Below are 13166 nucleotides of genomic sequence, written 5' to 3'. Positions count from 1 at the left end.
CTTGCAATCTGTTCTGGGTTTACAGATATAGTCCCTCATTCTGGGGATATTACTTTATAAACTGTACTTTTCCCTTCTTTAAATTATCTGTTTCCTCTGGCGTCAGTTTTATAATTTTATTTTGCATCTTGGTCCATCCTTTTCATCCTATCGTTTTTTTCATGTCTGGTAATCCTTGGCTATCCTTTCACATTTTTAAATGAAGAATGAGGTCACTTAATACAAAGGTTGTATTGGCTTCTCTCCTATGGAACAATTCTGCTCCCTATTAGAGCTCTCACTTGGACCAAGGGCAGACAGGGTGCTCTGTCTGTCAGCTGGCCACACTGGTGTAGGGCTTGAAGGGGAGCTAGCAGCCCCCTCCCAGTGGGGAGGCACCCACACCAACTAGGAGCCGTATTCTGTGCTTGGTGGGATCTGGGGTCACACCCTCTGTTCCCACCTGCTTCCCACTGTGGTGCTGATCTGCACGGCAAAGGGGGCAACAGTAGTGCCTCAGAGGTGTTCTGTTAACATGAACTAATCCTAGCTCTGATCAGGGGTCACTTAAGAAGTCTTTCTATTTACGTGAATATGACAAGTGGTTGGCAGAGAGAAGCTGCAGGTTAAGAGAGCAGAGCGGTGCATATGAAATAAGTCATGGAAGAAAGTGCTGGAAGGAATCAGCACCTATATCAGATAAATATGCTTATTTTTATAAAAAGGATCACTGGGGCTTCCCTGATGGCACAGTGGTTCAGAGTCCGCCTGCCGATGCAGGGGACACAGGTTCGTGCCCCAGTCCGGGAGGATCCCACATGCCGCAGAGCGGCTGGGCCTGTGAGCCATGGCCGCTAGGCCTGCGTGTCCGGAGCCTGTGCTCCGCAATGGGAGAGACCACAACAGTGAGAGGCCCGCGTACCGGAAAAAAAAAAAAAAAAGGATCACTGGAATGATCAACTAGAAACTAATAAAAACGACTATCTGTAGAGGATGGGGGTGAAGTGAAACAGGGTCCACTCCCCTGAATATACATTTTTATATAGGTCGTTAAAGCTCTTTCTTTTGAAGTATAATATACGCCATAAGAATGCACAAATCATAAGGACACAACTAGTGAATTATCACAAAGTGATCACACCTGTGTAGCCACCTCCCTGATCAAGAAATAAAACTGTCCCCACACTGCAGAAGCCTCTTCTTTCTTCCAACAGCGACTCCCTCCCTCCTGACCACTCCTGACTGTTAACACCACAGATTCATTTTGCTCACTTCCAAACTTGAAATAAATGGAATCATAAGTATATATTCTTCTCTGACTGGCTTATTTCACTCAACATTCACTGCAAGAGATCCGTCACAGTGTGGTGTGCGGCCTTGCTATGTGTGAAAATCTTCAACGATGATCGTAGACCTTCAATTTTTTCTTTTAGATCTGTTTTATACAGTTTGGATTTTTAAGTAAAGTTTCTTAACTGTTAAAGATTGAAAATTTATTCAAATTTGTTTTGTGAAAGCTGGAGGAAGCAAAAAACTCTGAAACCCAGCCTCAGATCCTGTCTGGGTTGAGGCTGCCAGCCCCAGACTCTGCCCATTTCACTACCTTTGGTCCTCTCTGTCCCTCCCAGAGATGCAGTTTCCTGGGGGAAAGGTCAGAGTTCCTGGTGGTTTGCAAGAGCTAGGAGGTCACTAGCACTTACCCTTCCCCCTCGACACAGGCCCGCTTGCCCAGACACCCTTCCCAGCCCGGGCCACAGTTGCCAGGGGGCCCTCGCAGGGCCAGGGGCTCACCTTGCATGCCTGAAGGCCCGAAGTCCTGCCGTGTGAGGAATATGGCATGATCATGGTACTCATCGTGGCCGGAGTCTGGCTTCTGCTGGAGGTAGGCCCAGCGGCAAACGTTCTCCAGACTCTGAGAGGGGTTCCCAATCTCAATGAGGCTCAGGGACTGCAGGGGCAGGAGAGACAAACAGAGGGGTTGGCGTCTGGTGGTCCTGATGGGAGCTGAGCAGACCCCATCTACCGGGGACCTGGGCCAGGTGGCGCTAAGCCCAGTCCGTTCTCAAGACCCCCTCCCACTTCGCTCCATGCTCCTGAGTGGATGGAAAGGCTCCCCGGCCTTTCCACATACCTGCACGAGTTTCCACACAAAGTCACTGCACAATTTCACGTGAGACGTGGGAGCCAAGCTCTGAGGCCGTCTAAAGCCTCAAAGAGTCCATTCAGCCCACCCCACCTCCAGGGCCCCTGCATCCTATTCAGCCCCTGCTCTGTGCAGGCCCTGGCCAGGAGGCAAATGCAATGAACCTCGGTCACCCTGAAGAGCTTACGTTCTGGCAGGCTCCAGGACAGGGGAGACAGAACTCCCAGTATGACTACAAGCCCAGAGACCTGCGCTTTCCCCTTGATAGAAGCTATTTGCAGAAAACGACACAAGGGAGGGAAAAACCTTGCAGCAGATACAGCAAAGGAGCCACATAAGGAACAGGAGCACAGGGATAATTCCCTCAGGATCCACGGACAGGAAGCCACTGGGAGCAACCACATTCCATTTTGTGTCATGACACATACCTACTAGCCAAGGCTGGCTGCTAAACTGGCAGCACTGCAGCCTGATCTGCACCATGGCATTGGCATTCACTCTCTCATTCAGTCTTCACAACCACCCGAAGAGGCAAGAAACTGAGGCTCAGAGAGGTCAAGTAACTTGCCCCAGGTTACACAGCTAGGAAGCCTGAAACCAAAGTTTATATTCAATCCACTGCCCTAAACTTCCTCCACAAATAAAACATACACTGTATCATCTCAAAATCAAGTCTCCTATAAGCTGCACTCATCCCTTTTCTCTCCACAATCCTCACAGCAGACACTCCAGTTTCTGCTCTCACCACATACTCCCACCATCAAAGTGGTTCCCTCTAGGCAGAGAGTACTGGGCACGTTCTTTTCCACTTTAAGGATACATCTGTCCATAAAGTAGAACTATGCATTCTTTGGTAGACACGTAAGCAGATGTTTTGTCTCTTCTCTTGCATAAATATATCCATCAAGCAGAGCCACATATTTCTCTTTTTGTGTATAAGTAGCAGAGAATAAGATATAGGGTATTGTTAGTAAGCCAGCATGTTGCAGAAGAAGGAAGAACGATTCAAGGCCAGGGAGGACTAGTCATTACCAGGCATCTCGTGAGTTACCCAAGTCAATGGCTTAAAAGATGGCAGACCAGTTCCCAAGTCCTAAGCACAGAGCCAATTGCTCCTGAGAGATGAGATTACTTGTTTTAATAAGATATAGTTGAGGGGCTTCCCTGGTGGCACAGTGGTTAAGAATCTGCCTGCCAATGCAGGGGACACAGGTTTGAGCCCTAGTCTGGGAAGATTCCACATGCCGCAGAGCAACTAAGCCTGTGCACCACAACTACTGAGCCTGCACTCTAGAGCCTGAGAGCCACAACTACTGAGCCTGCGTGCCACAACTACTGAAGCCCACGCACCTACAGCCCATGCCCCGCAACAAGAGAAGCCACCGCAATGAGAAGCCCGTGTGCCTCAACGAAGAGTAGCCCCTGCTCACCGCAACTAGAGAAAGCCCGCGCACAGCAACAAAGACCCAACGCAGCCAAAAATAAATAAAATAAAATAAATAAATTTTTTTAAAAAAGAAAAAAAAAAGATGTAGTTGAGTCCTAATGAAGTCAGTCATAGACTGGAGCGAGAGGTCTGGTGGCCAGGACCTGTTAGACATTGGCACAGAGGTGGACAGCCCAGAGGATGCTGGAAAAGGGGAAGGGAGGTACACTCCTGCCCCCCTTGTGATTCGGAGAAGCATGTGACGAGCTCTGGCCAATTAGCTGTGAGTAAAAGTGACGTGTGTCTCTTCCCGGTCCAAGCACTTAATTGCCCACGTGAGCGCCTCCAGAGATCTCTCCTTGTTGGCATGTGAACCAGCATGTTGAGATGGTAGCTGCTCTGTCACCTAAGCCTTGAGTGACAATGAGACCAGAGTCCTCTGCCAATTCACAATGAACATACAAGTGTGAGGGGGAAATCAATCTTTGTTGTTGTAAACTGCGGGGACATGGAGCTTGTTTGTTTCTGCAGCACAGCACGGCCCACCCCGCCTGACACAGAAAGGGCAAAGGAAGGGGACGTGGCATCTATATCTCATCCAAGCAGGTAGCTCAAGACCCTGCCAGGTGATCACTGTCTCCAGAAAACCTTGAGAGGCCACAGCTCTGGAGGAGGAAGTGAGTGAAAGACTCTCCTTTCTAGGGAAGGACCTTTGGGTGGAATGAGAAGGAAGGGACCCTCATGGGTGGATCTGATTTGGTGCTTGAGTATGGACCCCACTGGGCTTCAGATTGCCAGCCCAAGTCCCGATCAGAGGGTGATCACAAAGGCCACTGATGACCACTTGATCAAGGATGGCCGTAGAGCCCCCACTGGAGTGGGACTCCCCCGGCTCCACAAAGTCCCAAACCAGTTCAGAGCCTTGTTAGTCCATCTCCAACAAAAGGGCCTTGTTTCCCTCAGGGCCATGTCTCTCAGCCCAAACATCAGGGGATTGTTCCCCTGGTAGATTGTGGCTACTTTTGCCTGGGCTCTTCTGACAACAGCAGCCCAGTCCCCCTTTGGTAAAATATCCTCTCTGTTAATCTGGGTCTGACCCTAGGCTCAGGGGTGGGAGGGCTCAGGCCCAGCCAACCCCACCCTGCACCTTCCCAGCAAAGGATGGTTGGGGCCAAGGAGTTGGAAAGGTGTGAGACTGCAAGCCTGGAGCTGCCACTAGGGGAGGAGACCCCAGGGGAGGAAGAAGCCAGCATAGATAGAGCAGGGCCTGGGGTGGAGAGAGGTCAGTTCCTGGTATCTTCACACAACCACCTGGCTCCCCCAGGCCTGAGGCCAGTCTACCCCAGGCCTGTTTGTTATCTATTGCCACAAAATGAGTTACTTCCAAACTTTATGGTCTGAAAAACCTCAAACACTTATCTCATGGCTTCTGGGTTAGGAATCCAAAGGCAATCTAGCGGGGTCTTCTGGCTCAAGGTCTCCCATGAGAGTGCTGGCAGCTGAGACTGGGGCTGCAATCTCATCCGAAGACCCACTCCCACATTCACTCACGTGGTTACTGGCAGGATCCAGTTCCTCACGGGCACATGGACCTCACCACAAAGCAGTCACACGGGGCAGCTTGCTCCCCCCAGCACGAGTGACCCAAGAGATAGCACTGATAGGGCACATCCAAGACAGAAGTCTCAGTCCATTTAGATGCAAATCTCAGTCCTGCCCAAACCCACAGGGAGGGGACCACACCGGGGAGTGAATACCAAGATGTGGGCTCACCAGGGGCCATTCCAGAAGCTGTCTGCAGCACATATGTGTCTCATATATTGTGTGTCAGGAAATTCCTCCCATGAAAGTCAATTTGAGTTGTGTTGTTGTCACTTGCAGCTGAAAGAGCACGAGCAGGGGACTTCCTCCTTGGAGAATCGTGGGAAGCTCAGTCAAGGGCACTGGCTGGCAAAGGAAAGCCAGTGGCTGTTCTCCAGGGTCCAGCTGGTATGTCCAACACCAGTGGGAGAGAAGCTCTGGTCACATCTTTGACAAGGAGTCAAGAGCCCAGTCAGAAAGACACACTGTGTCAGGGCCAGAGAGCAGAAATAAGGCCATGGAGTTGGGGACAGAGGCAAAGGCTGAAACAGGGTGAGAACAAACAAGCTGGGGACTCAGAGAGAGGCCTGACTGCTCAGCGGGTGGGCTCGTGGGACGTGTGGGTGGGCGTTGCAAACCCAAATGCCCACAGGCCAAGGCCGGTGATGTACGTCAGTGAGGCAGGTTGGTTCTAAGGAAAAACGAGTCTGTCTTTCATTTGCCAGTTCAGAAGGGGTAGGGTTCCAGAAGAGTATTTCCCTGTTATGGTAAAGAAGTTGGGGGGATAAGGAGTGGCGAGGACTGTGGCCAACCAAGGAGCCTACGCCCAGCTGAAGGGGCAACAACACTCAGCGCCAGTCCCATCGGCATGGCATGCAATGGATAGAGCCCAGGGCTGCCAGATCTGACTACTCAGGCCAATGTTCACATTTTACAAAGAAGCGTACCTCCTGGAAAACACGGACTCAAGTTAAAATAAGTTCTGTGGACAAAAGAAAACACATCTCTCAGGTTACCAGGTTGAGAACCCTGGAGAAAAGGCCTTAGCAGGTTGGACCCGACACTGGCACACTGGCGAGCACCTCTTGCCTCCCAGACACTTGCCTCCCAGGCTCCTGGGTTCAGCCCAGGTTCCCAGCCCCTCTCAGCAGCCACCGTGATCTCACTGCTGCGGCAGGATAGGATAATTTATTGAAATATTGATTTGTGTTTTGTTCTTGCCTCGTCTTCCTTCCTCCACTCCAAGAAACAGCCTGCCACTTCCGTTCTCCAGCCCCATGGGGGTTTGCATTGCAGGGTCCAGAGCAGAAGTTGTCTGGGACCCCCTCCTGGCTTTTGGGTTCTGAGGAGACTCCCCAAGAGAAGGGGCAGAGAGAAGGGCTTGGAGGGGCTACACCAGGACGAGGTGGCCCTGGGGAGGCAGGTCACAGAAAACAATGGCCATGCGCTGGGCCCTGGGACCTGCAGCCTAGACAGGACCCTGAGACATGGAGGAGGAGGGTGATGTCAGTGTTCCGGCATCCAAGGTGCAGAGCTGCTGTACTTCCTATTTCTCTGCTCATGTCCCAACTTTCTCAAGGATCTGACCCATCTCAGATGGCCACCAAGGAGCTAAGGGCTGGGATCCTCATAGCGTCTGGAGAGTTCAGGAGGGTGCAGTGTGCCTTGTGCTCTGTGGCAGGTGCCAGATGCATGTGCATTTTAGAAAGAGCTCTCTGAGTCAGTGAGGAGGGGGGGGGGGAGGGGAGGGGGACATTTGCTGAGATGGATGGGGGTGTTGTCTGGTGTAATGTCTCAGCAGTCAGGACCACGGGGTGGCAGGAGATGAGCAAGAGAGGTGTCGCCTGGTAAGAGAAGGAGGATGGTTTCTGGCAGTGGGGCTTGCAGAGGAGGCATGGGGAGAGGACCACACACTCGCAGGGAAAGGTGGGGTCTGCAGCATGCCGGGACACAGGCCGGGGATCATCCTTTTGGGCCCAGCTTGTTTCCTCGGTAAAAGTTCAGCAGTTTTCCTTTGGGGAGCTCTCCTGCTTCTCGGGGTGCAGCTCCTGGGGGAACAGTCCAGAGGCAGCCTGGGACTCAAGTTAGGTCAGTAGAACTGAGGTTCAAAAGAACGAAAAAACGGCCGAAGCAGGCTTGCCTAGTGGCAGCCTCCAAACAACCACCCACGAGCTTCTAGGCAGAAGCCAGCACCCCAGGCTCAGCCTTTCCTCTACCTACTTCTCCTACTTCCTGAGAGCTGCCAGCCTTCCCATAGGTTCCGCCTGCCTTGAAGGGCTCCTCACAGACAGAGATGTCCAGGCAGAGGGCCCAGAAGGGAGGTCTGGGCACCCACGAGGGTCACTTGGGCTCTAGTGAGATCTCCCCATACTCCTCTGCCACCCGGCCCACATCCACAGCCCTCAGACGCCTCCACCCCGTGCCTTTGCTATGTATCACACAGCACGTGAGCTGTAGTCCTCATCTGAGCGAGGAAAGGAGACGTGTCTATTTCTCCTTCAGAAGTGATGGAGAGAGGCTGAGACAGTTGCTATTGCAGTTAAGATTCTCACACCCATCTCACTGGAGTCATCTGCATCCTCCTGGCCCCAAAGTTGTCTATCTGCTCCTTTTTGCATTGGCTTCTCTGCCTGTTCCCACCTGTGCTGGGCTGAGGACTGCACAGAGGGCCATGGTGTTCCAGGGGGCAGCACCCCAGGCCCAGTAAAGGAGTGGCCCCAGAACCAGCCGGCATCTCACAGACCAGCCTCCCTCCTCCCGAGGGAGCCAAGGGTGCCAGCTGTCCATAGTGCATGGAACTGTTTTTACAGTACACAGGGCATTTATGCACCCTGGGGCTCGGTGGTAGCAGTGGGCTCTGCGTTCACACGTATCATCTAATTTAAAATGTATAATTGCCTTAAGATATAGATGCTGTTATTGACCTGTTCTCCGGATGAGAAACCGTGTCTCAGACAACTGAAGTAACTCACCCCAAGTCCTACCGCTAGAAAGAGGTGGAGGTGGGCCTGGAAGCCACGCCACCTCTGAAGGTGTTCTGTCTGCAGGGCCATCTCCCCTAGGCAGGCGGGACAAGAAAGGAAGGGCGAGAGCCAAGGTGGCCACCAGGTGGCGCTGCTGCCGCAGGAACAGCAGCGCGGGGCCTCAGCCGGTGGGACGCCTGGATGCCAGGGCTCTGCTCTGAGACGCCAGGGCACGGGTTCAAGGGGGACCACGGAAGCCCCTGACAGCCTCTGTGGTCCCACATTAAACAAATCAGTTAAGATCTGAGCAGAAAGTTCTGCTCCTATCACTGCTCTCTGACATTTCCATTGTTTGCTCCAGAATGAGCTGAATTACATTTATGCTCTTACCTCCCTCAGTCAAGGAGACAGGAGAAAAGTGGGACCAGCAGCCTGGAGGCTCTGCAGGCTTGGGGGCATATCAGGGAGCCCCTCAGACCACAAACCCTGCCCACCAGGGCACCTGCAAGTGGCAGGTGGGGCTCACCTGGGCAGCTCAGGGCCCTGGGGTTGGAGGCCTGCACATCTGTCATCTGCCCTGTGTTCTTGGACAAGTTACCTCACTGTCCTGGGCTTCCCATCTGCAAAGTGGGCACAACCGCAGCACCGAGCTGGGAGCTCAGGCGCTTCTGTCCATGGTGATCAGCACCCACAATGTTCTTTGTCTCTGCCCCTTGGCTCATGTCCCATGGATCCAGCTGAAGCCCACCGAAGCCTTCTCAACTGCCATGACCCCAGAGCGTCTCCTGCCCAATCCGCCCTCCCAAAGATGCACAAAACAGGACAGCGTGCACAGAGTGGAGTCCAGATCGGCTGGGTTCAAGAAAGCAGAGGTCCAAGAGGGAAGAGATATGGGAACATATGTATATGTATAACTGATTCACTTTGTTATAAAGCAGAAACTAACACACCATTGTAAAGCAATTATACCCCAATAAAGATATTAAAAAAATAATAATAAAATAAAAATAAATTAAAAAAAAAAAAGAAAGCAGAGGTCAATTCTCAACCTTGGTACTGCTGGCCCTTGGGGCCAGGTGATTCTCTGCGGTGGGGACTGTCCTGTGCACTGAAGGACGCTGAGCAGCATCCCAGCCTCTAGCTGCTACATGCCACAAGCATCCCCAGGGTGGGAGGCAGCAAAATGCCCTCTGGGGGGAGCATAGCCAAAGAGCCCGGAGCTCATGTTCCCCAGCCTGTGGAATAACAGCCCAGCAAAGCTGCTCACCGCTGTGTGACCTCGGTAGGCCACTCACCTGTCCTGGCAGGTAAAGGTGATGAGGTGACTGCCCCAGAGAGCTGCTGTGAGGGTGAAGTGTGTGACATCACATAAGGGGCTGCAGACAGGGTCTGAGCCAAAGAGGGCACTGCAGGCTGTGACTGTATGAATACCCTTGTTCCTGTTGTCATTGCTAGTGTGCACTCCCCTTACAGGGGACACTAAGGCTCAGTGAGAGTAAATAGCTCACTGAAGGTCCCACAAGGATCAACAGGGCCAGAATTAACACCAAGCCCCAGGCTGGGTGCAGCACAGGCTCCCCCGAGGCTGGGGGTCTTCTCCAGGCAGCTCCAGTGGACAAGGCGGTGCCTGGAGCTCAAACCTCATGACAGGCAACCCCAATACCAGTGAGGGCTGGAAGGCATGATCCTTATTTCTCTGCTCAGGACCCCCATATCATCAAGGAACATTCCAGACATCCTCCCAGAGGCTGGGAAGCTATTCCCAGAGAAAGCCAGCTCAGGATTCTTCACATGAACCTTCCCAGCTCAAGCCTATGGGGCACATCTGGCCCTAATGCTTCCTGTTCTTCTCTGGACCATGGAGAGTCTGGCTCAGGAGGTGGGCCGCAATGACTGGGGGTGGGGGTGGGGGCTGGACACCATGCTTGGCCCCCATCTGATTGGGGGCTGGGACCCAGACTCTGGGGAAACCAGGGGCTGTCCCTGGGGTGTTCTGAATCCCCTACACTGCCCCTCACACAGTCAGGGAAGCGGAGGTCCAGAGCAGGTAGGCAATGGCCCAGGACATGCAGTAAGCAGATGGTGGCACTGGGTCCTTGAACACTGAGCCCTGCCCCAGCATTCTCTTCTCTTGCCTTCCCCTAAGAGACTCACAGTCAGAATTTCCCAGACCCTTCCCCTCCAACGCTGAAAAATTTCTAAGAGCATTCCATATTTTGTCTTGACCTGACAAGATACCTTATGTTCTTTGATTGTCCCCAAGTCTCTGATTTCCATTTGCTTTGATTTTAATCATCTTAGGAAATATTTAAAATGAGAACAGTTCAGTAGCTTTGGTGCCTTCTCAAAAAAAAAAAAATCAATTGAAAAGCCAGTTGCTATGCAACCCTCAAGTGTTGCCGGTGTTCTGCTCCCTGGCTGATGGCATATTGTATAAAATAAGATAATCTCTTTTCTTCTGCTGTGTGTGTTTTTTTTTTTTTTAAGAAATGGAGAAAAACGTTGTTTTAGGCAAAACTTGAGATAACTCAGAGGCTTCTCATAAGCTGGAAGACAAACAACATGTCACTTGCACAAGTGCTACTGATTTTATCCCCACTGGAGCCTTGGCGAGGCCTGGGGACAGGCACAGGGGGAGTGCAGGGTACGGAAGCTGCTCTCTTTCCATCACAGCTTGGAATAAATAACAGCATCTGAATACCGGGCCACTTTCTGCCCCAAGTCTGGGTCTCGGCCTCACAGCCCCTAGAGCGCTTCTGGCCAGGCCTTGGGGGACACAGCTCAGGCCCCTCTCCTGGCAGGGCTCCTGGCTCCAGTCACCTCGGCCTTGCTATGCTTAAAGTCTTCCAGGGACAGGGCCTCACTCACTGACAGGAAATGTGTGGCTCCTTGAGGAGCAGCTCATCAGAATCCATCCTCTCCGTGAGCCAAACTCTACTCCCCAATCCCATCTAGAAGCCCCTCCTGGCTTTTCCTTGAACAAGCAGAGCTCATTCCATTTGCGTGAATCCCAGCCAGGCAGTCTCCTGCTGGGTCACCCCATCCAGGGCACCCCATGGCGCTCACCACTCCGAAACAATCTTGTTTACTGGTGAGTTCATGGGGAGCTGTTGCTCCAGTCCTGGGAGCAGGCAGGCAGGTCCCAGGATCCACCTGCTCAGGAGGCATGCTTCCCACTTCCCTGAGGTCCCTCGGACACCTAAAAACAGGGCCTCATCCCCAGCACTGTGCCAAGTGGAGTCTGTGACCAGTGGACACAAACTTATCGCCCACAACGAGATAAGCACAAGCACAGAAATGGGAAACTTTTATAGCAGTTTGATGGAGTGATTTTATGTCTGTGGAATTTAATAATAAAAAGTCGGGGCCGGTATTTTTTTTTTTTTTTTTTTTTTTTGTGGTACGCGGGCCTCTCACTGTTGTGGCCTCTCCCGTTGCGGAGCACAGGCTCCGGACGCGTAGGCTCAGCGGCCATGGCTCACGGGCCTAGCCGCTCCGTGGCATGTGGGATCTTCCCGGACCGGGGCACGAACCCGTGTCCCCTGCATCGGCAGGCGGACTCTCCACCACTGCGCCACCAGGGAAGCCCAGGGGCCGGTATTTTTGTATAATCTTGGTTTTTGTCACATTTCCCTTTTCTAGAAAATTCCTTTTAGATGTACTTACAGAAATATTGGTCCGTGATGCGACCTTTGGCTCTGAGGCGTTCTGTGTGTCTGGCTTGGCACCCTTGGCCCTGACAGCTACTCTCCACGGACTGTCATGTTCAGACTTATGGTCTGATTGCTCCAGGTCGGTGGAACGACCCCTCCTTTCCCACAGGGGTTGCTCCTGAGCCCACAGCCAAACACACCGCACTGTCCCTAGGCTCCTATGCTCTGTGCAAGGCACAGAATGCTCCGTTCCAGAGACGATGGGCCAGCAGGTGGGGCCACAGTCCCTCTGCGTCCGGATATCTGTCTAGTGCCAGCCCTCCTGGATGTGGTTGGCCAGCCATGTCCTCCTAACTCTACTCTCCCCCTACCTGTGCTTCTGCAGTGTGTCCTCCCTAGGGAAAGTGAGATTCACACCCTGGACTCCACTCCCCACTCACAATCCTGCCACTCGCTGGAGGAGGACCAAGTCTGGCCCTATAACTTTCTGGAATCCCCCAGGACACAGAGGCCCTGATGGGCGCCAGCCTCCCCCATGGCTTCCCGAGAAGAGGTGGGGTGGGGAGGTGGGAGAAGCTGGGCAGAGTGTGGGGTGGGCTTTGCTACAAGAGACTGGTCAGCCCCGCTGCCATCAGGGGCTGGGGGCCAGCAGAGGGGTGGCAGCATGTTGTCCTTCCCGGCCAGGCTTCAGGGGCTGGGGATGGATGTGGGGTTCTAACTCCACATCCTGGTACCTCTTTTATCTTGACACCTCTGAGGTCATCAGCAGAAGTCTAAGGCTGGTCTGCCGAGCCCTGCTGGGGTGCAGTGGGTGCAGCCTGGACTCGGTTCTGAAAGCACTCATCCAGTTCCACATTCTCCCTTCCTGTCGCCTCACCATCATGGATTCCCAAACTCCTTCCCAGTGGGAAGTCACGGAGGCGAGGGAGGCGTTGGTCCCCCTGTGCCCTCTCACTTCTCACTGTATTGGTCCTGGTCTCATTGAAGCTGCTCCACTTGCCCAAGCGTGCTGTGGCCACCCGTCTTGTTGGCCATGGGCTCGAGGCAGCCCCATGGCCTGCCCTCCTCCCCATACTGTCCCCAGGAAGAGTAGGCCATAGCCTCACAATGGGGTCCATGCCCGCTTCCCTTACCCTCACTCTGCCTATGGGGGACTCGGAGGGTACCAACATGGGTCACGCAAAGCAGAACCCCTCCCTACGAGGTGGAACATAAAGGACCAGACTGGTCATGGCCATGAGGGAGGTGCCTGCAACACCTGGGTAATACAGCCTCACCTGTAGGTAAGGCCACATACTTGTGGCAGCCTGCATCCTCCCTCTGGCCAAGATGGCTCACCCAAAGTTTCCACAGACACTCAGGTGACAGAGTTCCCAGGCAGAAGAACAGAGATCCCTCTCCAAGTGCCTCCAAGCCACCAC

General features: G+C 53.1%; 1 protein-coding gene across 2 annotated transcripts in view; it reads right to left on the bottom strand.

Moving 5' to 3' along the window:
- ADAMTS2 (ADAM metallopeptidase with thrombospondin type 1 motif 2) overlaps positions 1-13166 on the bottom strand; it is a 246926-nt gene that overhangs the window by 48903 nt on the left and 184857 nt on the right. For both annotated transcript variants that reach the window (XM_033853695.2, XM_033853696.2), the window contains one exon: positions 1771-1927. In XM_033853695.2, the coding sequence (XP_033709586.1) occupies positions 1771-1927 (157 nt within the window). The remainder of the gene's footprint in view (positions 1-1770; positions 1928-13166) is intronic.

This window comes from Tursiops truncatus, chromosome 3 (assembly GCF_011762595.2).
Source record: "Tursiops truncatus isolate mTurTru1 chromosome 3, mTurTru1.mat.Y, whole genome shotgun sequence".
In the NCBI taxonomy this organism is placed as follows: Eukaryota; Metazoa; Chordata; class Mammalia; order Artiodactyla; family Delphinidae; genus Tursiops; species Tursiops truncatus.
The sequence above is the reverse complement of the archived record's forward strand: the minus strand, read 5'-3'. Positions and strand labels throughout refer to the sequence as shown.